This window comes from Dipodomys merriami, unplaced genomic scaffold, assembly GCF_024711535.1.
Source record: "Dipodomys merriami isolate MVZ:Mamm:240054 unplaced genomic scaffold, mDipMer1.0.p SCAF_125, whole genome shotgun sequence".
Taxonomy (NCBI): Eukaryota; Metazoa; Chordata; class Mammalia; order Rodentia; family Heteromyidae; genus Dipodomys; species Dipodomys merriami.
Window position 1 is genome coordinate 2,791,001 of NW_027202549.1, and position 25,367 is coordinate 2,816,367.

General features: G+C 51.2%; 2 protein-coding genes across 2 annotated transcripts in view; both read right to left on the bottom strand.

The window, feature by feature from the left end:
• Positions 1–200: 200 nt before the first annotated feature.
• On the bottom strand, positions 201–16,220 carry Nckipsd (NCK interacting protein with SH3 domain). Its single transcript, XM_070017717.1, has 13 exons — positions 15,940–16,220; positions 11,729–11,838; positions 10,153–10,357; positions 9,408–9,498; positions 8,656–9,140; positions 6,734–6,904; positions 6,069–6,155; positions 5,814–5,952; positions 5,586–5,666; positions 4,825–4,953; positions 4,188–4,280; positions 3,861–4,033; positions 201–1,189 (listed from the first exon to the last, which is right to left on the bottom strand). The coding sequence occupies exons 1-13, from the start codon at positions 16,108–16,110 to the stop codon at positions 986–988; spliced, it is 2,139 nt and encodes a 712-aa protein (XP_069873818.1). The 5' UTR covers positions 16,111–16,220; the 3' UTR covers positions 201–985.
• Positions 16,221–18,480: 2,260 nt separating this feature from the next.
• Ip6k2 (inositol hexakisphosphate kinase 2) overlaps positions 18,481–25,367 on the bottom strand; it is a 29,841-nt gene continuing 22,954 nt past the window's right edge. The window contains exons 5-6 of the mRNA XM_070017718.1: positions 20,584–20,759; positions 18,481–19,249 (exon numbers count right to left, since the gene is read on the bottom strand). Coding sequence (XP_069873819.1) covers positions 18,749–19,249; positions 20,584–20,759 — 677 coding nt within the window. The 3' untranslated portion in view covers positions 18,481–18,748. The remainder of the gene's footprint in view (positions 19,250–20,583; positions 20,760–25,367) is intronic.

The following is a 25,367-nucleotide window of genomic DNA, read 5'->3' on the forward strand; positions in this document are numbered from 1 at the left end:
TGGGAAAAGAGAGATCAGAGTAGAACGGCTGGAACCAACCCTGTGGGGATGGAGAGAGAGAGATCCAGGCCTGTCAGAGTCCATCACCCACCAGGCTGAAGTCAGTGCATACTAGAGTTATTGAGCTCTTAGCAGCTGGGGCCCCCCAGCACCCCTACGCTTCCACTGTCCCGCCCTCCAGGATCATCCAGAGAATCCCATTTCCAGATGACTGTAATTTATTTCCAAAGATGAGCTGCAGCACATAGGAAAATACACATGGCTTTTCGGTCTGCATTTTTTTTTTGAAACAGAGAAAATAAGATTCATTTGTTTTCATTCTTGGTGCCATCGTCCCGTTTCATGAGGTTTCAGGCTGGATGGACTGTTTCCAAGAATCCTGCTTGGCAAGTAGCAGGGTTGGCCAAGGCCTCTGGGGGGTTGAAAGCAGTAGGGTGGGTGGGTGAGTGGGGTGGACACAGATCCTTATTAGGGGAGGGGGGGAGAAAGGGTACAGAGACAGGGCTGCACATGAGCAACAAACTCACTGCAAAGCTAAGGCAAAGAGCTGGTGGGAGGGGCTTCTCCCTCCGCCCCAAGGGCACGGCTCTGCTGACGCCAGGACTCAGAGCAGGCAGGATAAAGGGTGAGGAACTCTGGCCCAGCCTGGAGCAATAGCAGGACTTTGAGTGTGCACGTGGGTACAGGGGGTGGGGGCGGGGTGGCATGCTGAAGAGGCGGGGAATTGAACTTCAGCTTGCACATTTCTTCCGTCCCAGTAGAGCTCCCACACCTTGGTCCCCAATCCTACATTTGGCCCCGTGCATCATTATGTTCCGCTTCAAGTGTGCGAAGTGGGAGTGGGGGGTGAGCTCTTGCTCAGGTCCTTCTGCTTCTTTATCCACTCCTAATGCCAGTGCAAAATGATCTTAGGGTAAACCCCCCTCCTTGAAGTCCCCTGTAACCCTGACCAGGGCTACAGGGAAGGGAGAAAAAAAGGGAAATGCTAGCTGGGGGCTTCTCCCAGCACTGGGAATTCTTTGCACATCTCTCGGACAATCATGCGGTCCATCTGGCACTGGGGTGAAACTTCCTCCTCCAATAGGATGCGCCGGAGCGTGGCCTGCAGGTCAGGCAGCCGATGGCGGTGCTGCAGGTAGGGTGTGGAGCGGACCACAGCATACATCAGGGACAAGTACTCCATGCGCAGCTGTGGGAAGAGCAGGGGGGCTCAGGGAAGCCTCCACCCAGCCACGGCTGCCCCATGGACCCCAGGGTTAAGGACCAGCACACACAACTTGAATAACTGTACTGCGTCCCTAGCACCTGATGCAGAAATGGCCTTCAGGAGGTGTTCTATGGGGGCTGGGATTGTGGCTTAGGGGTAGAGTGCTTGCCTAGCATGCATGAAGCCCTGGGTTCGATTCCTCAGTAGCACACACACAGGAAAAAAGCTCAAGTGGTGGTAGAGTACTAGCCTTGAGCAAAATGAAATTCAGAGATGGGGCTAGGAAGCTGGCTCAGTGGTACAGTGCTTGTTTTGCATGCATGAGGCCCTGGGTTCAATTCCTCAGCCGCACATAAGCAGAAAAAGCCAGAAGTGGCACTGTGGTTCAATGGTAGAGTGCTAGCCTTGAGATGAAGAGCTCAGGGACAGCGCCCAGGCCCAGAGTTCAGGTCCCACAACCAACAACAACAACAAAAGAAACTCAGGGACAGTACCGACCCCTTGAATTCAAGCCCCAGGACTAGCATTAAAAAAAGAAAAAAAAAAAAGTAATGAATGAATGAGCTGAGTGCTGGTGGCTCACACCTGTCATCCTAGCTGCTCAGGAGGCTGAGATCTGAGAATCTGGGTTCAAAGCCAGCCCAAGCAGAAAAGTCTATGATACTCTTTACCTCCAACTAATCACCAGAAAACCGGAAGTGGCGCTATGGCTCAAAGTGGTATAATACTAGATGAGCAAAAGAGCTCAGGGTCAGCACCCAAGTCCTGAGTTCAAGCCCCACAAATGACCAAAGAAAAAAAGGGGGAGGGGTTTAAAAAAAAAAAAAAGCTGAGCCGGTGGCGGTGGCTCATGCTGTAATCCTAGCTATTCAGGAGGCTGAGATCTGAGGATCACAGTTCAAAGCCAGACCAGGCAGGAAAGTTCCTGAGACTCTTATCTCCAACAAACCACTCAGAAAACCAGAAGTGGCACAGTGGCTCAAGTGGTCCAGAGTTCAAGCCCCATGACCGACAAAAAACAAAAAAACAAAAACAAAAAAAACTGGCCCTGAGTTCAAGCCCAGGACTGGCACAAACAAACAATTCTCTACAGCCAGATAGAGTCCCAGACGTGGCTCTATCAAGGGAAGTCCTGGAAATTCTTTAGAGGTGGGGCCTGTCTATCCACTCCTTCGGGCAACATCACCCATCTAAGTCCTAATGTGTGGACTTCAGTCATTATCCCAGTCCTCAACTGGGGCCTCCCAGAGGTCTCTGCCATGTCCACTGTTTTCAGGACTACTGAGCCTCTTTTGCTTGGCCAGCTAGCATGGTGCTTCATAGAGGAAACAAAAGCAATCTTTCAGAAACTCCTGGGCTGGGAAGGTGGCTCAGTGGTAGAGTGCTTGCCTCACATGCATGAGACCCTGGGTTTGATTCCTTAGCACCACACAAACGGAAAAAAGCCAGAAGTGGTGCTGTGGCTCAAGTGGTAGAGCGCTAGCCTTGAGCTGAAGAGCTGAGGGACAGCACCTAAGGCCCTGAGCTCAAGCCCCAGGACTGGCCAAAAAAAAAGAAAAACAAAGGGTTTTTTTTCTTTTTTTGTTGGCCGTCAGGCCTGAACTCTGGGCCTGGGCGCTGTCTCTCAGTTCTTCAGCTCAAAGCGAACCCTCTACCACTTGAGCCACAGAGCTACTTCTGGTTTTCTCCTGGTTTATTGGAGATAATAGTCTCAGGGACTTTCCTGCTCTAGCTGGCTTTGAACCATGATCTTCAGATCTCAGCCTCCTTAGTAGCTAGGATTAGAGGTGTGAGCCATCGGTGCCTGGATAGCTTTTTCTGTTTATGTGGTACTGAGGAACCGAACCCAGGGCTTCATGCTTGCTGGGCAAGCACTCTACCACTAAGCCACATTCCCAGCCCCTGTTTTTCACTCTTGCAGTTACATTCTACCTGTTCCTACTAGAATAAGAACTGCTCTGGGTCCTGTGTGGATGGATATGACCAACTTCTGCCTTACCTACTTGTCTCCTCTAGTAGCCTATTCTCTTCCTCAATACATTTTCTGTTGTCTGTTTCTCTTTCTGTCTCTCTTTCTCTTCCTATCTGGGGCTTGAACTCAGGGCTTTACAGTCTCACTTGGCTTTATTTGCTCAAGTCTAGCTCTCTACCACTTGAGCCATAGCTGTACTACCAGCCTTTTGGTGGTTTGTTGGAATCTCACAGTCTTTTCTGCTCTGCCTGGCTTCAAATCTCAAATCCACAGATCTCAGCCTCCTGAGTAGCTAGGATTACAGGCATGAGCCACTGGTGCCCCATCTTTTTTTTTCTTTTCTGCCAGACCTGGGACTTGAATTTAGGGCCTGGGCATTGTCTCTGAGCTTCTTTTGCTCAAGGCTAGCACTCTACCACTTGAGTCACAGCGCCACTTCTGTCTTTTTCTGTGTTATGTGGTACTGTGGAATGGAACCCAGGGCTTCCTGCATGCTAGGCGAGCACTCTACCACTAAGCCACCTTCCCAGCCTGGTCCTGGCTTCTGAGTATCATCTCACACTTAACCTGGCTTCAACCTCAGCCTTCATCTCCACCGAGTATTATGTCCCCACTCCACCCCTCAAATTTGAGTTCCATTTCCACTCAGTGACCATTGCTTTGGTGGCAACTTCCAGGCACCTTGTCTCCTGGTGACAGGTCAGCGATGTGGCGAACAGTGATTTCGATGAGAGCCATCATATCTGTGTGGTAGAAAATGGTGGCCGTGGAAGTGCTGCTGAACACGTCCTGCAGGAACTTGAGGACAGAGTGGGGTGGCTGGGGCTCGTGTTTGAAGATGCGAACGGGGTCATCTAGAGGGCAGGAGATCACAAGGGTCAGGGGATGTCTTTGCTGAGGTTCCCAGGTCACCCCAGTGGGTTAGATGAGTGAATGAGGGTGTGAGGAGGGGAGGAAGTGAGGACCGAGTAAAAAAAAAATGGCTGCAACAGGTTCCTGGGTCCTTACCCCCTCTGTTCACAAGCAAGAGCAGCTTTTCAGAGAAGATCTTGACATTCGAGTGTGTGCTCAGGGCGGCCATGATGACATTCTGGTCAGGTGCTGAAGAAGAAATCACAAGCATAGGTATGGATGGAGCCTGGAAAGCTCCCCATGTTTTGTTTTTGTTTTTTTGGTCAGTCCTGGGGCTTGAACTCTGGGCCTGGGCGCTGTCCCTGAGCTCTTCAGCTCAAGGTGAGTGCTCTGCCACTTGAGCCACAGTGCCACTTCCAGTTTTCTGGTGGTTTACTGGAGATAAGAGTCTCATGGACCTCCCTGCCCGGGCTGGTTTTGAATCTCCATCCGCAGATCTCAGCCTCCTGAGTAGCTAGGATTATAGGCATGAGCCACTTATAGGCCCCAGCTTTTTTTTTTTGGCCAGTTCTGGGGCTTAAACTCAGGGCCTAGATACTGTCCCTAACTTTTGCTCAAGGCCAGCACTCTACCACTTGAGCCACAGCGCCACTTCCGGCTTTTTCTGTGTATATGGTACTGAGGAATCGAACCCAGGGCTTCCTGGGTGCTAGGCAAGCACTCTACCACTGAGCCACCTTCCCAGCCCCTTCCTGTGGCTCTGTCACCCTCCAGTTGGGGGTTTCCTTCCCACCTGGCAGGTGCAGGTTGAGAGCCAAAAGTAGGTTCACGCAGAGGTCCGGCAGTTGCTCGGTGGTGTCCAAAGGCAGCCCATCCTCAACAATACTCAGGAGGAACTGGGCGAAAGGGGTGCCCAGATGTTCTAGAACAGAGGCACACAGATGTCTGTCTCTTCCTTGCCGTATCACCCATCCTCTGGAGTTCCAGTGAGCCTTAGAGACAACCTAGTCCTACCAGAAGCACTGGTTAGCAGATCTTCAGCTCTCTGGGTCATAGACCCTACACCTCTGGGACCCAGGATCAGCCAGTCAGTAGTGTGGATGCTTTTATTTTGGAGGAGAGGGAGGGGCTCATCCTAGGACTTGAATCCTGAGCTTTTGTGCTCAAGGTTAGCATTCTACCACTTTCAGCCACAGCGCCACTTCCGGTATTTCTTTTTGACAGTCCTGGGGCCTGAACTCTGGGCCTGGGCGCTGTCCCTCAGCTCTTCAGCTCAAGGCGAGCACTCTACCACTTGAGCCACAGTGCCACTTCCAGCTTTTTTCTGCTTATGTGATGCTGAAGAATTGAACCCAGGGCCTCATGCATGCAAGGCAAGCACTCTACCACTGAGCCACCTCCTCAGCCCCTGAGTAGCTTATTGGAGATAACAGTCTCATGGACTTTCCTGCCTGGGGGTTGGCTTTGAACCATGATCCTCAGATCTCAGCCTCCTGAATAGCTAGGATGACAGGGGTGAGCCTCCAGCGCCCGGCAGTCACACATCATTCTTACCGTAGTGTGCGTAGGGCACTGGCTCTCCCATGGAGAAGACCATGGCGAGGATGAGGGCCGAGTAGCAGAGCTTCTGGTGGTCTAGAGGGGGTAGGGGGAGAGGAAAGGGAAGACAGGCAATCAGTACTCCCCAAAGATGGCAGGAACCCTGCAAATGATGGAGCTCCCCCCCCCCATCCTGAGATGCTAGGAAGCTCCTTAACACCCCACCCCCACCCCTGACCTCACCCTGTGTGTCCGTCTGCATGTCCCGTGCCAACTCCACGGGCAGCACAGATGACACCAGCGTGGAGATGATGGCCGCATCCAGGCTACACATGGCGCCAAAGCACTTGAGAAGCAGCAGCCGCAGTGATGTTCGGTGTTCCTGGCAGAGGATCTTGTGTGTGCTCAGGGTCCAGGAGGGGGTGCGGGTGTGGCTGCGGATCCCCCCCCCCATTCAACCCTCCCCTCCACACCCTCTCACCCCCGGCTTGCATATACCATTTGGTAATAGGCCACCAAGGCCAGGACGGACTCGAACTCATTCTTCTTGCACATTTTCTTGCAAACTTCAGGGTCGGCGTCAGTCTGTAAGGGAAGAGGAGGAAAATTGCCAGGTGTTGGTGGCTCACGCCTGTAATCGTAGCTCCTCAAGAGGCTGAGATCTGAGGATCGGGGTTCCAAGCCAGCCCCAGATTGGAAAGTCTGTGAGACTCTTTATCTCCAATGAACCACTCAAAATGTGGAAGCTGGGCTGTGGCTCAAAGTGGTAGAGCGCTAGCCTTAAGCAGAAAGCAGCTCAGGGATAGTGCCCAGGCCCTCAGTTCAAGCCCCAGGACTGGCCAAAAAAAGAAGCACAGAATCCCAATGTTTTTTTTGTTTTGTTTTTTGTTTTTGTCGGTTGTGGTGCCTGAACTCTGGGCCTGGGCGCTGTCCCTCAGCTCTTCAGCTCAAGGCTAGCGCTCTACCACTTGAGCCACAGCGCCACTTCCAGCTTTTTCTGCTTCTGTGGTGCTGAGGAATCGAACCCAGGGGCCTCATGCATTCCAGGCAAGCTCTTGACCACTGAGCCACCTTCCCAGCCCAGAATCTCAGTGTGAAAGGTGGATGGGGTAGGGTGGAGATGGTTGCTCTACAGGCTGGGGGGGGGAACCCCCATCCCGCACCAGAATGTGAAGCAGCTCCTCCAGATAGCAGCGAATGACACCTTCATCCTCATACAGAGCCCAGCTGCGTTGCTGCGCGTCATCTTTCCTCCGAGCCAGATCTGCAAAGATCACCTCCAGCCTCTGCTGGTCATGGCAGACCTGCCCAGAGGGCAGGGCCGTGCTCAGGTCCTGGGAAGAGAGAATAAGACACAGCTCAGGACACTTCCTGCCCATCAGCATTTTTTTGTTGGTTGTGGGGCTTGAACTCAGGGCCTGGGTGCTGTCTCTCAGCTCTTCAGCCCAAGGCCAGCGCTCTACCACTTGAGCCCCAGCGCCACTTCCGGTTTTCTGAGTGGTTTGTTGGAGATAAGAGTCTCAGGAACTTTTCCTGGCCCGGCTGGCTTTGAACCTCAATCCTCAGATCAAAGCCTCCTGAGTAGCTAGGATGACAGGCATGGACTATGAACTACCAGCATTTGGCTTTTAACTCTCCCCAGCATCCCATGCTGCCACCCTGGGTGGTTAATTAGAAAGTCTCACGGACTTTCCTAGCTGGGCTGGCTTTGAACTATGAACCTCAGGTCTCAGCCTCCTGAGAGGCTAGAATGACAGGCATGAGCCATCAGCACCATCAGCACCCAGCTTCAACTTGTCTGGATGACCTCCTAGGACATCTGGGGGGTGGGGGGTTTGGATTCTCAACTATTTGCTCTCGTCTCAGTCCTAGATGAGGGTACCGACTCAACTTCCTGAATGTGACTGTGAGACCCCCATACTCCCAATTCCACACAAAGTGGCACCGGGCCTCTTATAGACCCACCTCCCGCATTTTCCTTAAGCCTTGCTGAACAAGCATTGGCTAGCATGGCCAGTACGGGTATGCCATTGGTCTACCTTCCTCCACCTTCCAATCAGAACCCTCGTGGGAGCCCTAAGGAAACACCTCACGCAATTCCTGAACCCTGGTGAGGCCCTGCAGCCTTTAATCATAAGTTTCCCATAATGCATTTCTCTCCGCTGCCAAGGCCATAAAGGCATCGTGCTCATCCATACCCTGAGTCTATTTTGTCTCTATAGTCAGTCTTCAGACTCGCCCTGTCTCCACATCCCCTCCCCCCCACATTCCAAACTACAGGAGGCTTCTCTTACCCCTCCCTCACTTGCTACCACTGCCAAGTCTCAACTCCTATATAACCTGCTCCTGATGCTGCTGCTGCTTTTTGTTCTTGTGGGGCTTGAACTTGGGGTCTGGGCACTGTCTCTGAGCTCTTTTTCCCCTAGGCCAGAGCTCTACCATTTTGAGCCACGGCTCCACTTTCAGTTTTCTGGTGGTTCATTGGAGATAAAGAATCTCAAGGACTTTTCTTGCCCAGGTTGGCCTCGAACCATGATCCTCAAATCTCAGCCTCCTGAGTAGCCGGGATGACAGGCGTGAGACTCCTGATTCACTCTCTGTGTTTCAGCAATGGCAGGGTCCTTGAGCCAAGCTCTTGTCCTACCTCCTGAGATGGATCTAGGCTGTGCCTTTGCCTGGAACTCTTTCTCCCTCCCCCCCTTTTTGTCAATCCTGGGGCTTGAACTCAGGGCTTTGGCACTATCCCCTGAGCTTCTTTTGCTCAAGGCTAGCACTCTACCACTTGAGCCACAGCACCATTTCTGACTTTTTCTAGTTATATGATACGGAGGAATCGAACCCAGGGCTTCCTGCTTGCAAGGGAAGCACTCTACCGTTACATTCCCAGCCCCGCCCTTTCCCCTTCTTAGATGGGCTGAAATTTCTCCCCAGGTAGCCAGCACAGCGGAAGCCTAGAGTTTAGGGCTCAACAATTACCTGTCAGGCACAGGCTAGGTAGAGGCGTGGAGGCCGGGAGCCCCGCAGGGCTAGGGGTTCACCCTGAGGGTCGGGGAGGTTCTTGGCCCTTCCGTTCATTCTCCCTCACCTTTCCCTCTACCAGCGAGAGGAGAATCTGCTCCATGATGGGTGAGCTGGCTGGCACCGAGGCCTGGATGTGACCCACGACGACGCCGATGGCCACGCGACATAACTCGTGGCTCAGCCCGGTGTTTCTCCGCACCAGCTCCATCAGCTCTGCCCCAATGGTTCTGGGCACTGTGGTCTCCGCCACTGTCTTCTCCTCCGTGGTCCCCAAGTTCAGGGAGCTCAGGGCCTCCAGATCATCAGGAGCTGGGGTTGGATCGGCAGCCACCTCCTCGGCAGGGGGTTCGGGGCTTGGAGGCTTCGGGGGCTGGGGTTGGGAGATAGTGGTGTGGGTACTCCGAAGAGGCACGGGGGGAGGTGTGGGCGAGCAGCTGGGGCCTAGCTCCGAGGGGCTAGAGCCGGTATACAGTGTGTCCAGGGAGGTACTACTGACTGAGGAACCACTGCATGTAGAACTGCCCACGGAGGGCCCAGCGTGGCGGCTGCCTGTGAGCAGAGAATAGAAGTTATGTTGGAATGGGCTCTGCTCCCCGCACCCTGCCACCCAGCCCCCCATCACCTTGGCACAGTACCAGTTACAAGGCTCCATCTTGTGCCAGGCCCTGTCTCCTCAATGAGCTCAGAGCCTCCTCCACTCCCAACATGGGACACAAGCCTATCTTGAAAGCTCTCCCCCTCCCCCAATCTGCCAGCAAGCAAGGATTCCAAGTCTAGGGTGCCCTCACACCTCCATTTCCCTCAACCCCCACTTACCACTCCCAGAAACCACCAGGGCATCACGGTCTCGGCGCTTCACTGGGGGAGGTGGAGTGGTAGGCGCCGCTCGACGAGGCTGGGGTGGGATCTGGGGAGACAGAAGGGGTTTGGGGTCGGGCACTGGTGGCTCATGCATGTCATCCTAGCTACTCAGGAGGCTGAGGCTCTGTGGTTCAAAGCTGCCCGGGCAGGAAAGTCTGTGAGATTTCATTTCCCATGAAACACACACACACACGCACGCACGCACGCACGCACAAAACAAAAAACCAGAAAGGAAGCTATGGCTCAAGTGGTACACGTAGAGCCATATCCTTGAATAAAAGCTGAAGAGTTCAGGGTCAGCACCCAGGCCCAGAGTTCAAGCCCCACAACTGACAAAAATAAAAGGGGGGAGGGGTTGAGAATGTGGCTTAGTGACAGAGTGCTCACCTAGCATACACAAAGCCCTGGGTTCGATTCCTCAGTACCACATACACAGAAAAAGCTGGAAGTAGCGTTGTGGCTCAAGTGGTAGAATGCTAGCCTTGAGCAAAAGAAGCTCAAAGATAGTGCCCAGGCCAGGGGTTCAAGCCCCAGGACTGACAAAATAAAATAGGAGGGATCTTTGGGGACAGGCCACACTGTCTGAGGTGCTGAGCCTTGGGTATAGGCAGAGCTATGTCTCTGGCTGCATCACTAACTTGAGTAGACCATTGGGCCTCTGGATGAAGCCTTCAATCCCACCCACCTCCTCCCCACGCACCTGGTACAGGCTTCCATCAGGCCCAAGATGCTCAGAACTAGGCAGGCTATGCTGCCGTTCAAACCCAGTTCGACACACTCCATTGGGTTGCCTAGCAACAGCAGCATCCAAATGATGGTCACTGGTGGATGAGGTCATAACAGCAGCACTGGAGACGGAGGGGCCCCTTCGAGACAGGGTCTCCTTGCGGTGGTGGATCAGTTTCCTGATGGAGGGACAGGGACAGTATTAAGAGGGCACTTTCATCAGGTGCTCACACCTGTCATCCTAGCTACTCAGGAGGCTGAGAGCTGAGGATCACAGTTTGAAGCCAGCCTTGGCAGGAAAGTTAGTAAGACTCTTATCTCCCATGAACAAGCAAAAAAAAAAAAAAAAAAAAAAAGCCAGAGGAGAGCTGTGGCTCAAGTGGTAGAGAACTAGTCTTGAGTAAAAAGAGCTCAGGAGTAGTGCCCAGGCCCTGAGTTCAAGCCCCAGGATTCACACACACACACACACACACACACACACACACACACACACACACACACACACACACACACACACACACACACACACACACACACACACACACACACACACACACACACACACACACACACACACACACACACACACACACTACCTAGAAGTGGATTATGGCTCAAGTGGTAAAGCACCAACTTTAAGTGAAAAAGCTAAAGGAAGCAAGGTGCTGATGGCCCATGCCTGTAATTCTTTTTTTTTTCTTTTTCTTTCTTTTTTTGTCAGTCATGAGGCTTGAACTCTGGGCCTGGGCGCTGTCCCTCCGCTCTTCAGCTCAAGGTGAGCGCTCTACCACTTGTGCTACAGCGCCACTTCTGGTTTTCTGGTGGTTGTTTGGAGGTAAGAGTTACACAGACTTTCCTGCCTGGGCTGGCTTTGAATCACAATCCTCAGATCTCAGCCTCCTGAGTAGCTAGGATGACAGGTGTGAGCTACCAGTGCCCAGCTCCATACCTGTAATTCTATCTACTCAGAAGGCTGAAATCTGAGGATCGAGGTTCAAAGCCAGACCAGGCAGGAAAGTCCAAGAGACTTTTTTTTTGGCCAGTCTTTGGGCTGGAACTTAGAGCCAGAGCACTGTCCCTGCGCTTCTTTTGCTCAAGGCCAGCACTCTACCACTTGTGCCACAGCGCCACTTCTGGCTTTTTCTGTGTATGTGTACTGAGGAATTGAATCGAGGGCTTCCTGAGTGCCAGGCACCTTCCCAGCTCCCATGAGACTCTGATCTCCAATGAACCACCAGAAAACTAGAAGTGGAGCTGTAGCTCAAGTGATAGAGCGCTAGCCTGGAACACAAGGAGGCTCAGGGACAGCACCCAGGCCCTGAGTTCAAGCCCCACAACTGACCAAAAAGGAAAAAATAAAAAGTCCCCAAGTCATCCATCCCATGGCCTCTGCAGGATGCTGGGATCCTGCCCCCCCTCCCCCACATGCTTCTCATTCCCATCTTCCCCAAGCCCCACCCCATTCTGGCACCCCAGTATTGCCACTACACATCTCTGGTCCCCACTGAAAAGACCTCACCCCACTATGCTCGCTGGCAGATGCCACTCACTGGAGGACTCCGCGCTGCTCCAGGCTGTATTTGCCACCATCCCGCATGGCTGTATTGTGTACAGCCTCAATGGCTCGGTCAATGGCTTGGAGAATATCCTGTTCCACGCCCTGGGTGGGAAGGGGAAGAGAGCAGTGAGATCTGAGGACCAAGTAAGGGGTACTCAATCCAGCACTAGCTCAAGCTGGCGCCAGGCAGAGGACCACTAAGCTAAATCCAGGAATGCTGGAGAGGAGCACATAGGGCCAAATTGGGAATAGCAGTTACAGAACAAGGGGCTGGGAAAGTGGCTTAGTGGTAGAGTGCTTGCCTAGCATGCCTGAAGCCCTGGGTTCGATTCCTCAGTACCACATAATGTGGAAAAAGCCGGAAGTGACGCTGTGGCTCAAGTGGTAGAGGGCTAGACTTGAGCAAAAGAAGCTCAGGGATGGGGCTGGGAAGGTGGCTCAGTGGTAGAGTGCTTGCCTGGCATGCATGAGGCCCTGGGTTCGATTCCTCAGCACCACATAAGCAGGAAAAGCTGGAAGTGGCTCAGGTGGTAGAGCACTAGCCTTGAGCTGAAGAGCTGAGGGACAGCGCCAGGTCCAGAGTTCAAGCCCCATGACCGACCAAAAAAAAAAGCTCAGAGACAGTGCCTAGGCCCTGAGTTCAAGCCCTAGGATTGGCCAAAAAAAGAAAAGAAAAGAGAGAGAGAGCGAGAGAAAGACCCATGACCATGCAATAAATTAAATGATACATATACACACACACACATACACACACACACACACAAACACGGAGAGAGAGAGAATGAGATTCTCACATTGCATCACTCAAGAGAGCAAGAACATAAGCCGGCCCCTCCCATGACACCATTTTACACATACCAGGGCCTCTCAGTTAAAAGCAAAAATACAGCCCAGGAGTTCCCCTCCCAGTCCACCCCTGATCCTGGCTCAGAGTCCTAATTGAGATGCAAGCAGGGGACGTCTGTCCTGTGTGGAATCCTTAATAAGTCCCTCTGTGTCCCACTGGTCCTTCAGAAAACCAAGGTCATACTGCAGAACCTGCTGGAGTCCTTTGCAGGCCCCAGGAGCTAAACATAGGCTGGGAGATCTTCTGCTCCCAATCCCTACTGCCAACCCTATAGTCCCACGCTTTCCCTGTCACCTTTATAGACCTGTTTTGGAAGGCAGTTGTGTTTATGATAAAGGAAGGACATGAGCCAGATGCTGGGGCTGAGATCTGAGGATCGTGGTTCGAAGCCAGCCTGGGCGCTGTCCCTCAGCTCTTCAGCTCAAGGCTAGTGCTCTACCACCTGAGCCACAGCACCACTTCCAGCTTTTTCTGCATATGTGGTGCTGAGGAATCCAACCCAGGGACTCAATGCATGCAAGGCAAACACTCTACCACTGAGCCATCTTCCCAGCGCCAGTCCTGGTCTTTGATTAGGGATCGGGATCCCTGTTCTGTCATCCCCAACAACCCAGAGATTGAAACTACCTCACACAGAGTGGCATGTGGGTAACAGCCATGGGACCAGCCGCCCTTGGCCCTGTCCTCCATGCTCCACTGGGGCCAGGCAGGAGCTTCAGATCAAAGGTCAGCTTACTCCAGAGTGGGTTTGAGGCGCTTTCCTGATATGGACAGACAGATGGGTATGGAGACTGGCAAAGCCCTCCTGCTGGCATGGATTATACTGGGGTACAAGGAAAGAAGAGACAGATGGGGACAGAAAGAGAAAAACACACGTACACACGGAGAGTAAGACAGACTGGGAGAGAGGGCAGGCAGAGGGGAAGCGAATGCAGGCAGAATGAGTGCCAGACATAAGAGTGGGAGAGTCAGAGGAAGAAGAGAAAATACCCAGATAGAGTCAGGATGAGTGCTGGGAAGGTGGCTCAGTGGTAGAGTACTTGCCTAGCATGCATGAGGCCCTGAGTTCAATTCCTCCATGTGTGTTGTGTGTGTGTGTGTGTGTGTGTGAGAGAGAGAGAGAGAGAGAGAGAGAGAGAGAGAGAGAAAGAAGGAGGGAAAATGAATCAGGATGAGACACAGGGAGCATCCAGAAAGAAATCAAGCTGGAACCGGGTACTGGTGGCTCATGCCTGTCATCTTAGCTACTCAAGAGGCTGAGATCTGAGGATCACGGTTCAAAGCCAACCCAGGCAAGGAAAATCCATGAGACTCTTATCTCCAATTAACCGCCAGAAAACCTGAAGTGGCGCTGTGGCTCAAGTGGTAGAGTGCTTGCCTTGAGCTGAAGAGCTGAGGGATAGAGCCAAGGCCCAGAGTTCCAGCCCTATGACTTGGGGGGAGGGGGAGAGGTGGGGGGAAAGGTAGGGGAAAGGAAATCAAAAGCAAGCAACAGAGCCCTCCCCAAACACTTAACCCCATTGGTACTGCTTGGGACCTCAACAGGCCCAATAGGAGAAGAGACAGGATATTCCCTGACAGGATTCAGATGAGACCCCCAATCTCAGAGAGTTTGAGACACACACACAGACACAGACACACAAAGACCCAGAAATCCTAGTATGGGGGGGCCCCTCTCCCTACTTTTCAAGTATTTCTACATGGGATGAGGCTAAGGGGCCTTATGAAGATGCCCCTAAAAGCCCATCCACTTATCAACAACCAGATGACATTTCCAAATTTATCCTGTTATTTCTGTCCTGGGCTGGGCTGGGCTCGGACTAGACATTTTCTTTTTCTTTTTTCTTTTTTGGTTGGTCGTGGGGCTTGAACTCTGGGCCTGGGCATTGTCCCTCAGCTCTTCAGCTCAAGGCGAGCACTCTACCACTTGAGCTACAGTGCCACTTCCGGTTTTCTGGTGGTTTATTGGAGATAGGAGTCTCACGGTCTCTCCTGCCCGGGCTGGCTTTGAACCGCGATCCTCAGATCTCAGCCTCCTGAGTAGCTAGGATTATAGGCGTGAGCCACCAGCGCCCGGCACTTCCAGCTTTTTCTGTGTATGTGGTGCTGAGGAATTGAACCCAGGGTCTCATAAATGCGAGACAAGCACTCTACCACTGAGCCACCTTCCCAACCCTTAGACATTTCTTAAAGGTTAGGATGGGCAGAACTTTCTGGCATATAGGCTAGAGAGGGGCTCTGGGTCTTGGTCTTTCTTTCCCACTGTGGGCAGAATAGATCAGCTAAAGACAAGATACCCCAAACCCCAAAGAGTTAGCAGGACTATGCTTTGGAAATCAGAAACTGGGACTGCAGCCTTTTACAGGAAGGAAATGGGGCCATGGTCAGGCCAGTGGGGGGGGAGGGGGAGCCTTGGATTAAGGACGCACTTCCTTAAAATGGGAGCAGGCCCTGTTCCAGTCTTGGGGCGAAGAATGATGCTTCTAGATTCAAGAGGAAGGAAGCCTGTGGCCTTGGAGAGGCTTGAGGATGAATTGGGTGGGGAGGGGGGGTTGATGCCAGGGAAGTGTCCCCAGGGAATGTGTGTGTGTGTGTGTGTGTGTGTGTGTGTGTGTGCGCGGGGGAAGGTTGTTTCTTGGGCAGAGCTTAGAGGAGATGGGGTGAAGTTACAGAGAAAGGTAAAGATAACTCAGACTTCAGGACTTTGGGAGGGGCATCTAGGAAATAGGGGCGGGGGGGTGTCTGTGTCTCCAGTGTTGAAAGCAGGGGGGGGTGGGGAGGAGAGGAAGGGGAGGCCCTGTTGGGTGTCTGGAAACAGGCTGGTGGGCGCAAGGTGGACAGAACCCTGAATGGTCAAAGGTGGTGGTTTTTCAAAGGGTGTGGGGGCTGGGGGAGGGGAAGGCGAGAGTGTGGCATCTTCAGAAGCAGGCCAAGGAGATAGGAGAGGTTTGGGGGGGGGGGTGTGGATGATGGGGGGGGGTGTCTCAGGGATTCCAGTAACTGGTCTGAAGTCTCTCGGCCTGGAATTCTCTTCAGATGGAAGGCCTCCAGCGGGGAAGGCGGTGTGTGTGTGTGGGGGGTTGTCCTGGGGTTCCCCCTCCCCCCCAATAAAAGAGTCTCCGTGGAGTTTGGGGTGGGGAGGAGGGGTCGAGTTGTCACCTCAAGGGCACGGACTTGGGGCTGGGTGGGAGCCCCCCCTTACCCCCGCCATGATGCTGGAACTTGTGTGTGTGTGTGGGGGGGGGGGGTGTTTCCTATAGGGTCCGCTCGGCCTCCCAGGGCCGAGGGCTGCGGGGTGGGGGAGGGGAGCGGCGTTCCCGCGGACGGGGTGTGGGGGTTCTGGGGGGCACACTCACCTGCAGGCGGTGCAGGTAGGCGGGCGGCACGTAGCCCGTCTCCCCGCTGCGCGCCCGCGCCGCCAGCCACCAGTGCGCGCTGCTGCGCTCCAGCACCAGGAAGGTCTCGCCCGCCGCGAACGCCATGGCGTTGGGCTCCGCCGAGCGGAACGCGTACAGCGCCCGGTACATGGGGGGACCGGGAGGGGGGTGCCGGGGCTCAGGGGAGGCCAAGCGGCGGCGGCGGTGGTACAGGCGGCTGGGGTTTTGTTTTGGTTTTTTTGGCTAAGCCAGGCCCTGGGGAGGTGCCGCGCGCGCGCACGCGCGCACGAGCTCCGCCCCGCCGCGCGGCGCCCCGCCCCTCCCGCCCCCCCCACCCGTGACACGCTACTGCGCGTGCGCGCTCCGCGACGGCACCGCCCCGCCCTCCGGAGAATGATAGACAGCAGCGCCTCCCTGGCGGGAGGTCGCGGCGCCCAGCTCTCGCGGCTTTTCCCAGACCTCAGGCCCTTGGATTGATGATGTGATTGGCTTCCAAGCCGATCCTCAACACCTGAGCCCCCACGTTGTCTCCATCCGGGTCTTCCACTATGACCCTTATCCTACCACTTCCTTTAAAGAAAGCGCGCTCTGTCCCTGCAGCCTCCAGGCAGTAAGTGGGGCCTAGCCTGCTAACCATCAGGATGGGGGCTAGAAGAGGGGTCACTTTGGATCCTGCTGATCAAATACTTTCAAGTCTTAGGCTTCGCAACACCCTATCAAGTTCCTGCTTTGTTAACAAACCCAGTGAAGAACAGAGGAGCAGGTGATCTAGTCTATCAGAAGGGAAACTGGAGGGCTGGGAAGATGGCTCAGTGGTAGAGTGCTGTGTCTTGCATGCAGGAGGCCCTGGGTTTGATTTCTCAACACCTCATAAGCAGAAAAAGCCACAAGTGGTGCTGCTGGCCAAACCTTAGCCATTGGCATCTCTTTAACCTGCCCAGGGGGTCGGCCCTTTGCCTATTCAGAATTGGTTATTTCCCACTCTTATCGGCAGCCCTTTTGTTCTTTAGAGGACTGAAAAGCTTATTGGCTTATTTTTGATGTCTCTTCTGAGAGCAGGTTAAGAGTACTGGCAGTGGCTGGGTTGGGGAAGGGGGTATCATGAAGTCTTAAGAACATGCCTTGTACAGGGCATGGTGGTATACTTACTTCTGTAATCCCAGCATTTAGAGGCAGATGTGAGTTTAAGGCCAGCCTGGGCCATATAAGCAATGTTTCAATAAAAAGATTTGACTTCCTCAACTTTTCAGTCAGCCTAGTCCTTCTGGTCTTTGATATCTTTGTTGTGGGTTCCTGGGAACTCCAAGGAACAGGTTCCAAGGGTCTTGGCTAAGAATCTCAGGGGCACTGGGCGTAGGTGGCTCACACTTGTAATCCTAGCTACTCAGGAGGCTGAGATCTGAGGACCACAGTTCAAAGCCAGCACAGGCAGGAAAGTACGTGAGACTCTTCTCTCGTTAACCACCAGGAAACCGCAAGTGGTGCTGTGGCTCAAACGGTAGAGCACTAGCCTTGAGCTGAAGAACTCAGGGATAGTGCCCAGGCCCAGAGTTCAAGCCCCATGACAACAACAACAAAAAAGAATCCCAGGGGCTGCTGGTCCTGCTAAACACCTCCACTAGAAGGCCTGAGAACGAGGATCAGAGGATGAAGCAGCACTGATGCTGGGCCCAGTGAGAGGCCTTGGAAGGAGATGCCAGCTGATTCAGGTGAGAGACAGCGGCTAGAACCTGACTCAGCAATTCAAGATCTTCTTTGGCCTTTCCTCTTTCTAGAAGCCCTCCAAGCCCAGAGCAGTGGTTGTGTTAGCTGGACCTTGTGGGGGATAAGGCTAGTGGAATCCAGAACTGGATAAGAGTATTGGCAGGTGGTAAGGCCAAGTCCACCCCTGTCCACTGTATCATCCCCATGAGCCCCTTTACTATGGCAGCAACCAGTCAGCTGAGTGGCTACTTGAACATCAGTTCAGTATTGGCCATCATGTCCAGCCAATTAGCTACTGCCCGTGACACACGTAAGGATTAGAGCCCCTGCTACCCAACTTCTGCTTTAGTTGCATAGCTTAAGTTGACCTGTGTCAAGTGTTATTTTTTGTTTTTGGTCGGTCGTGGGGCTTGAACTCTGGGCCTGGGCGCTGTCCCTCAGCCCTTCAGCTCAAGGTGAGCACTCTACCACTTGAGCCACAGCACCACTTCCGGTTTTCTGGTCCTTTATTGGAGATAAGAGTCTCAAGGACTTTCCTGCCTTGTCTGGCTTCAAACGGTGATCCTCAGCTCTGGATGTCCTGAGTAGCTAGGATTACAGGCTTAAGGCAAGGCTTTCAAGTGTTAACTTTTAAGATAGGGTTGCTAGAAGACTCAACCAGCTACAGACCACAGAAGGCACATGGCTTTTTCTGGATGATCTTAAGGTGCTGGACTGTGGGGCAGGATCCAGAATATTACTGGGTTAGAGAAGAGGAAGTCCCAGCACGTGGGAAGGCTGATGTGTGTGTGGGAAAAAAATGACAGTAGCACTGGATACAATAAACAAAAAGATCTGTATTAGATCTGTATTACACTCAGGGAACAAAGAGGTATCTGCATCATCATATGTGGAATGTTGAAGAAATAGTTAAAATAAATAAAACTCCGTGGCTGGGGCTGGGGCTGGGGCTGGCTGGGGGCTCCCAGAGGCCACTGCGCACCAGCCCCAGGGACCACCACCTGGCCATACTGGCTTCCTCCCTGGCGCAGCACAGCTGGGCCTGGGACACACAGTCTCTCAGGTCCTCCACAAGCCGACAAGCTCACTCTCCACTCTCCTCACTGATCTCTGTGACGATGTCTATCAGGCTCTGGAGCCCAAAGATATAACCGGCATCCTGGCCCTCGTGGACCACGCTGTCCTCGCCAAACAGCCTGCAGGTGGTGTGTGCAAAGTCGATCATGCGCACGTCCACGGAGCTGGCGCCAATGGGCTTGTAGGCATAGGCCCCGGCAGACTCATCGGCTGATTCTTCTGACAGATCCTCCAAGTCCTCGGCATCGGAGTCCAGAGCCACTTCAGGCCACTCCTTGCCATCGTAGATGATCAGCAGGGAGCTGGAGTAAAAGCGGTAGGATTCCTGTCGCTCCAGCACGGCCTTGAGCTCCGCCAGCTTCTTCAGCACAGGGCTCAGGAGCTCCCGGCGCAGGTACCGCCCATTGTGGAAAAACTGGAAAAGCGCCTCTTTGAAACCCTGCACAGAGAGCTTCCGCCCATGGTACTTGTTCATGAACATGAGCTGGCCAGTGCCTGCCTGGTAGACCTGTGTGAGAAGTAAGCACCTTACTGTAGGGGGTTTGGGAGGGACGTGATAGCCCAGATTTGATCCTTTCATTTGGGAAGCACACCAATCACACAAGAGCCAGTTGGTATCTTCTCTGATCAACATCTAACCAGAAAGTAGCTATCTGAGGCTGATTCAGTGCGTGGGCCCCTGGCCCCTATTCTTTATGTCAACGGAGACAGCCCTACCCTCTTGCCTTGTGCTCAACTCCTGTCCCCTGTCCAGACTTTGGACTTGGCCAGGCAAGCCAGTCTCAAGAGATATCACACAGGCACACAAGATTTCTTTTCTTTTCTTTTCTTCCTTTTTTTTTTTTTTTAAACCAGCCCTGGGGCTAGACTTGGGGTCTGGGTGCTATCCCTGAGCCTCTTTTGTGCTCAAGGCTAGTGCTCTACCACTTGAGCCACAGCACCACTTCTAGCTTTTTCTTTTTTTGCCAGTCCTGGGCCTTGAACTCAGGGCCTGGGCATGGCCCTGAGCCTCTTTTGCTCAAGGCTGGCACTCTACCACTTGAGCCACAGTGCCACTTCAGGCTTTTTCTGTTTATGTGGTGCTGAGGAATCAAACCCTGGGCTTCATGCATGCTGGCAAGCGCTCTACCACTGAGCCACCTTCCCACCCTCTACTTCTGGCTTTTTCAGAGTGATTTATTGGAGATGAGTCTCACGGACGTTGCTGCCTAGGCTGGCTTTGAACCATGATCCTCAGATCTCAGCCTCCTAGGTTTACAGGGATGAACCACCAGCACTGGGCTCTTTCCTTTTTTTTTTTTTTTTTTTTGGTTGTTGGTGGTTATGGGGCCTGAACTCTGAACCTGGGTGCTGTCCTTCAGCTCAAAGCTAGAGCTCTACCACTTAAGCCACAGTGCCACTTCCGGCTTTTTCTGTTTATGTGGTGCTGAGGAATCGAACCCAGGGCCTCATGAATGCAAGGCAAGCACTCTACCAACGAGCTACTTTCCCAGCCCTCTTTTTTTTTTTTTTTTTTTAATTAATGCCAGGCTTGAGGCTTGAACTCAAGGCCTGGACACTGTCACTTCTGGCTTTTTCGCTAGCTAATTAAGAGATAAGTCTCATGGACTTTCCTGCCCTGGCTAGCTTTGAACTCTGGTCCTCAGATCCCAGCCACCTGAGTAGCTAGGATTACAGGCGTTGAGCCGCAGGTACTGGGCTTACATAAGCTTTCTTATTGGTCGCAAAGCAAGACTCATAAAGGCTCAAATGTGAGCACTTTAGAGACAACAGGACTATGCCCTGGCCAGGGTGACGAGCCACTGGATGGCCCAGCCAACTCTTGTCCTGGCCTGAACTCACCTGCATGCCGCACACGCGTACCCCAATGACCGCAGATGTGCTCTGCTGACATTTTCGGATCTGGTTGGCTGCTTTCTCTTCTGAAGCATCATCGCCATGCTGCCGTGTGCCCATCTTGAGATCCAAGACACAGGGCACCTCGTAGCGGGAAGTCAGGTTCTCCAATAAGATAAATTCTCAGTTGTTAAGGAAGATATTCACAAGGAAAGTGCTAGTGCTACACAGTGGCCTGGCACTACTCTCAGAGCTTAATGCCCACATGCGGAGAGACCCAGAGGAGCTCAAGTCTATAGGGGACCCCACTAGTTAAGCCGTCATCTATTCAGGGAGGCCAGGGTGCTTGCTGGGAGATGTGCACACTATTTCCAGAATAGCTAGGTGTAGGACCAGATTCCAACAGCACACTGTCCCCACCTACAAATAAAACAGCAAATAAGATCTAGAAATCTGATAGTTTGGCTATCAGTATGAAATTATGAAGAAAAAAAAACTTGGGGGGGGGTGTTAGTCGTGGGACTTGAACTCTGGGCCTGGGCTCTGTCCCTCAGCTCTTCAGCTCAAGGCTAGCACTCTACCACTTGAGCCACAGCGCCACTTCCAGTTTTCTGGTGGTTCATTGGAGATCAGAGTCTCACGGACTTTCCTTGCCTGGGCTGGCTTTGAACCACCATCCTCAGATCTCAGCCTCCTGAGTAGCTAGGATTACAGGGGTGAGCCATCCGAGCCTGGATGAAAATATTTCTTTGCTTTAAAAATTGTCTATGATCCACATGTACAGAAAGAGCTAGAAACAATGACCAGAAGTAATAAGCACAAACATGTCTCACCATCTCCCATTAACAGGAACCACCCCGCCTTGGAGGGGAGAAATTGGTAAACTATGGTCTACTCATTCATTGTGCAGTCTATAAGCTAAAAGTGTGTGTGTATCTGGGGGAGAGGGGCCTTGAATTCAGGACCTACTAGCAAGTACACTTGCCACACGCTCATCAGTCTTTGCTTTTTTTTTTTTTTTTTTTTTAGATAGAGTATCTAGCTTTTGCCAAGACATAGCCCCAGACCTTAACTTTTCTACTTGTGCCATCTCTGTAGGTACAGCATAAGATACCAAGACTGGTTTATCTTTGAGACAGTCTTGTAACTTCTGTGCCCAGCTGTCTTTAAATTGTGATCTTTCTACTCCCCCCCCCCCAAATAGCTGGGATTGGTTATTAAAAGTTAAAACAAAACCAAAACAACCACCACAAAACCCCCCTCCCCAAAAACAAAAAAACCTAGCTGGGTGCTAGTGGCTTATGCCTGTAATCCTAGCTACTAAGAAGGATGAGATCTGAGGACCAAAGTTCAAAGCTATCCTGGGCAGGAAAGTCCATGAAACTCTTCTCAACAACTACCAGAAAAACTGGAAGTAGCACTGTAGCTCAAAGTCGTAGAGAGCTAGCCTTGAGCACAAAAGCTCAGCAAGAGTGCCCAGGCCCTCAGTTCAAGCCCAGCAACCAACAAAAAACAAAACAAAAATTTATGTGTGCATACACACACTCTCTCTCTCTCTCTCTCTCTTTATGACCTATGAAAATGAAATGCTAGGGCAGGGAAGTTGGCTCAGTGATAGAGTGCTTGCCTGGCATGCATGAGGCCCTAGGTTTGATTCCTCAGCACCACATAAACAGAAAAAAGCTGGAAGTGGCACTGTGGCTCAAGTGGTAGGGCACTAGCCTTGAGCTGAAGAGCTGAGGGACAGCGCTCAGGCCCAGAGTTCAGCCCCTACGACCCCCGCCCCCCAAAAAAGAAAATGAAATGCTATTCAATCACAGTGACTTAAGTTTTATAGAACACAGCCACACTCATGAATTTACATTATTATCTATAGCTGCTTTCATAGTGATAAAGCTGTGACAAAGAAACTGTATGGACACCAAAAGCTAAATTATCTACTATTTAGCCATTTACTGAAAAGATCTGCCGAGCTCTAGAAGAATGGTTTGAGTTTACAACTGGGGAGAAAATACTCATAGCCATTTCCTGAACTATCTTTTTCATACCAGAAAGCATGACAACATTAGAAACTACCCTGGCTGTGTCCAACTTGGAATATTCTGAGCATCACAACCGCAATGAATTACAATGCCACAGATATATTTAAGTTCATGCATTTATAATGATGCTAAAAAATTCACTAGCTATCAGACTGGTGATGGCTCACGACTATAATCCCAGCTACTGAGGAGGCTGAGATCAGAGGATAACAGGGTGAAACTACCCCAGGCAGATAAATCTGAGACTCACATCTCCAATTAACAAGCCAAAAGCATAGAGCTGTGGTTTAAGTGGTAAGAGCGCCAGCCTTGAGCAAAAAAAAAAAAAAACAAATGAGAACATTCAGCCCTCCCTTAGTTTATACCCTAGCATCAGCGTGCGGACGCGCGCGCACACACACACACACACACACACACACACACACACACGTGCGTGCGTGCACAAGCACATGAGGAAAATTCACTGGGTATCTCTGGAAAATGTTAGGGAACCCACCCATTATTTCAAATACTAATTAGTAAAAGAAAATAAACATTTAGCCTTCCCTCCTACATAAAACTGTACCGCAGGACAATAATGAAGAAAAGTTGCTCTTTGTTTACTTGATTCTAGCTGATGACTAATAATTTGTTTTTTAATCACCTAATGGAAGAGATGGCTCTAAGGCAATAATAATTCAAAAGAGAAAGGCAACCAGTGTACTTCCCAATGTACAATTCTATCTCTTGAAGATTCTTGCTCCTTACCTCCCAGGAACTGAACCTGTTTTATCAAGCCTTTACATTCAATTATCAACTTATTGGAAAGTGGGAGAAACACAGTAACAAGATACCAAAGGTAAATTTAAGATGATGGATCAGTGTCTTTCACGACAAATTTCCAAGAAATGGGAGTGCTATTTAATGACTTAAAACATTTCAATCCATTATACCATGTGAACCTAACCTGGATCCCAATTCAAACAAATCAATGGTACAAATATACTTACTGAGAAATTAGAAATATAAGGACTTGAAGTATTTTACAAGAGTGAAAATAAATAAAATATCTTTATCTTAGGCTAGTGGCATAGCTAAAGTGGTAGAGCCCCTGCCTAGCAGGCTGAGGCCTAGGGTGCAAACCCCAGTACTGTCAACAAATACAATTCTTCTTTCAGAGACAAATGCTAAAGTGTAGAGATGAAATGATTTACTTTTTTTAAAAATTTTATTTTTTTGCCAATCCTGGGACTTGAATTCTGGACCTGGGCACTGTCCTTGAGCTTCTTTTTCTTTTTTTTTTTGTCCATTGTAGGGCCTGAACTCTGGGCCTGGGCACTGTCCCTGAGCTCTTCAGCTTAAAGCTAGCACTCTACTACTTGAGCCATAGAGACACTTACAGCTTTCCTACTTATATGGCTCTAAGGAATCAAATCCAGGGCCTCATGCATGCAAGGCAAACACTCTACCACTGAGCCACCTTCCTAGCCCCTCCCTGAGCTTCTTTTGCTGAAGGCTAGCACTCTACCACTTGAGCCACAGCACCACTTCTGGCTTTTTCTGTGTATATAGTACTAAGAAACCGAACTCAGGCCTTCATTCATGCAAGGCAAGCTCTCTACCACTAAGCCACATTCCCAGCCCAGGATTTACTTTAGATTTGCTTCAAAGAGTCCAACTGAAAGAAAATTTGTTTGAAAAGGGGCTACAGATACAGCAATAAGCTGGGCACCAGTGGCTCACATCTGTAATCCTAGCTACTCAGGAAACTGAGATCTGAGGATTGTCATTAAACCCAGCCTGAGCAGGAAAGTCAGTGAGACTCTTTTTATTTTTATTTTTATTCATGAGTCTGAACTCTGGGCCTGGGTGCTGTCCCTCAGCTCTTCAGCTCAAGGTGAGCGCTCTACCACTTGAGCCACAGTGCCATTTCCGGCCTTTTCTGCTTATGTGGTGCTGAGGAATCAAACCCAGGGCCTCATGCACGCAAGGCAAGAACCCTACCACTGAGCCACCTTCCCAACCACTCAGACTCTTACCTCCAATTAACCACCAGAAAATCCTAAGTGGTGCTGGGGCTCAAGTGGTAGAACATTAGCTTTGAGCTGAAGAGCTAAGGGACAGTGCCTAGACACAGAGTTCAAGCCCCACAACTGACAAAAAAAAAAAAAAAAGAAAGAAAGAAAGAGAGAGGGAGAGAAATACAGCAGTAGTAGAATGCTTGTCTAGCATGCAAAAGGTCACAGGTTGGATCTATAGCACTTTTACTTACTTACACTTAACACACATACAGAGAAAAATGGTTGTAAAGGGCTGGTATTTATGTTATGGGTATTATAGTTAGGACATGAAACTGACAAACCAGGATGATGAGAACTTAGGATTCAATGAAATATGCTGTTTTTTGTTTTGTTTTTAATGTTTTCCTAAGAGTTAAAATAAAGAGCTGGGAATGTGGCTTAGTGGTAGAGTGCTTGCCTAGCATGCATGAAGCCCTGGGTTCGATTTCTTAGTACCACATATACAGAAAAAGCCAAAGGTGGTGCTGGGGCTCAAGTACTAGAGTGCTAGCTTTGAACAAAAAGAAACTCAAAGACAATGCCCAGACCCTGAGTTCAAGCCCCAAGACTGGCAAAAAAAAAAGTTATAATAAAATTTCAGTTCTGATGAACGCTAACCCATAATTTAAAAAAAAAAAACAAAAACATGAATCTATAGGCTTCATCCCAGTACTGTAAAAACCAAAAAAATGCTAAATAGTGTCTTTAT